The 1,465-nt window shown below is 53.3% G+C and overlaps 1 protein-coding gene across 1 annotated transcript; it reads left to right on the plus strand.

Annotated features, from left to right (window-relative positions):
- Positions 1-480: 480 nt before the first annotated feature.
- V2A60_005585 (SCF ubiquitin ligase subunit SKP1) lies at positions 481-1,202 on the plus strand (the record flags this gene model as incomplete). The annotated part of the gene is made up of 4 exons (XM_083256895.1): positions 481-544; positions 628-725; positions 793-963; positions 1,026-1,202. The coding sequence occupies 4 exons, from the start codon at positions 481-483 to the stop codon at positions 1,200-1,202; spliced, it is 510 nt and encodes a 169-aa protein (XP_083113021.1).
- Positions 1,203-1,465: the final 263 nt, after the last annotated feature.

Genomic DNA, 1,465 nt, shown 5'->3' on the forward strand with positions numbered 1-1,465 from the left:
TACGTAAAAAAAAAAACACATTTTCAGGCACTTTGTACACCATAAATAACCGCCCTCTCGCTTCTCATACTTTGCTCTTTCTTTCTTCCATCACACCACCACCACCCTCATCAACACAGACAGAACCGACCTCTTGGCTACGTATCCCTGCTCGCAATACGCACTACTTACGGAGTACGCACACACACATTCACTCAGTAGGTTCACCCTCCAGTCTCCAGTCCAGCCTAGCGCCGCGCTGCCCTCCAACGCTGCTACGGCGGCTCCTTTCCCGTCAGAGTCACCACTACCCGACCGAAACCCCGCAGGTGCTTCTGCCCGCTTCTTCCACTTGCCTCGCCCGCCCTCTTTCGCAAACCCGTCACCTCGTCCGCGCAATCAAAACCACAGCGCTTTCCAACATCCACTGACAACTTCACCAACAGAATCCTCTCAGCATCAACCCCCCTCGACGCCATCTTTTCTCTTCACACCGCGAATATGTCTGACGGCAAGGCTCAAAAGGTCTGGCTCGCGTCCAATGACGAAGCCATCCTCGAAGTCGGTACGTTTACGCGGCACGCCTTCTCGCCCCTCCCTCGGTTCCCATCTCGAGGACCTTTTTTGCTGACCGCTTGCATCTCCCAGACCGTGTCGTGGCCGAGCGCTCCTTGCTCATCAAGAACATGCTCGACGACATCGGTGACGATACCATCCGCCAAGACAACCCCATTCCTATCCTCAACGTAAGCCTCGCCTCGGTGCCTTTTCCATCCGTGACGCGGACGCAATGGGACTAACGATACTCTGCAGGTGAACGAGGCTGTCCTGCGCAAAGTTATTGAGTGGTGCGAGCACCATCGCAACGATCCCGCCCAAGCTGCCGACGATGAGTCGGATGCACGGAAGAAGACCACCGATATCGACGAGTGGGACCAAAAGTTCATGCAAGTCGACCAGGAAATGCTTTTTGAGATCATCCTCGTGCGTTGAACCAATCTCATTCCCCCTCTACAATCCCTACAATGCTAACATGTCCGGTGAAGGCCTCCAACTTCCTCGACATCAAGCCCCTTCTGGATGTCGGCTGCAAGACTGTCGCCAATATGATCAAGGGCAAGTCACCCGAGGAGATCCGCAAGACGTTCAACATCACCAATGACTTCACCCCCGAGGAGGAGGAACAGATCCGCCGTGAGAACGAGTGGGCTGAGGACCGATAAGCGCCTCACCACCCTGCTCGCGCGGAATTAATGGGTTTTGTTGCATTTTTGTTTCTCCTTGCTTTTTTGCTTGCTTGCTCGGTAATGATTACCCTTTTTCCTTGGTGGTTGACGATGGGTCTTTTTATTACATCTACGAATGACTTCAAGCTCGCCAATCATCATACGATACACTACAGGCGTTTTATTTGGACTAGGATGGGCATGGCTGGTGGCAATGATAACTCACTGTAGTTTTCAGGAGCAAGTAGTGCGGCGACGGC

Source organism: Cordyceps javanica, chromosome 3 (genome assembly GCF_051103115.1).
Source record: "Cordyceps javanica chromosome 3, complete sequence".
Lineage (NCBI taxonomy): Eukaryota > Fungi > Ascomycota > Sordariomycetes > Hypocreales > Cordycipitaceae > Cordyceps > Cordyceps javanica.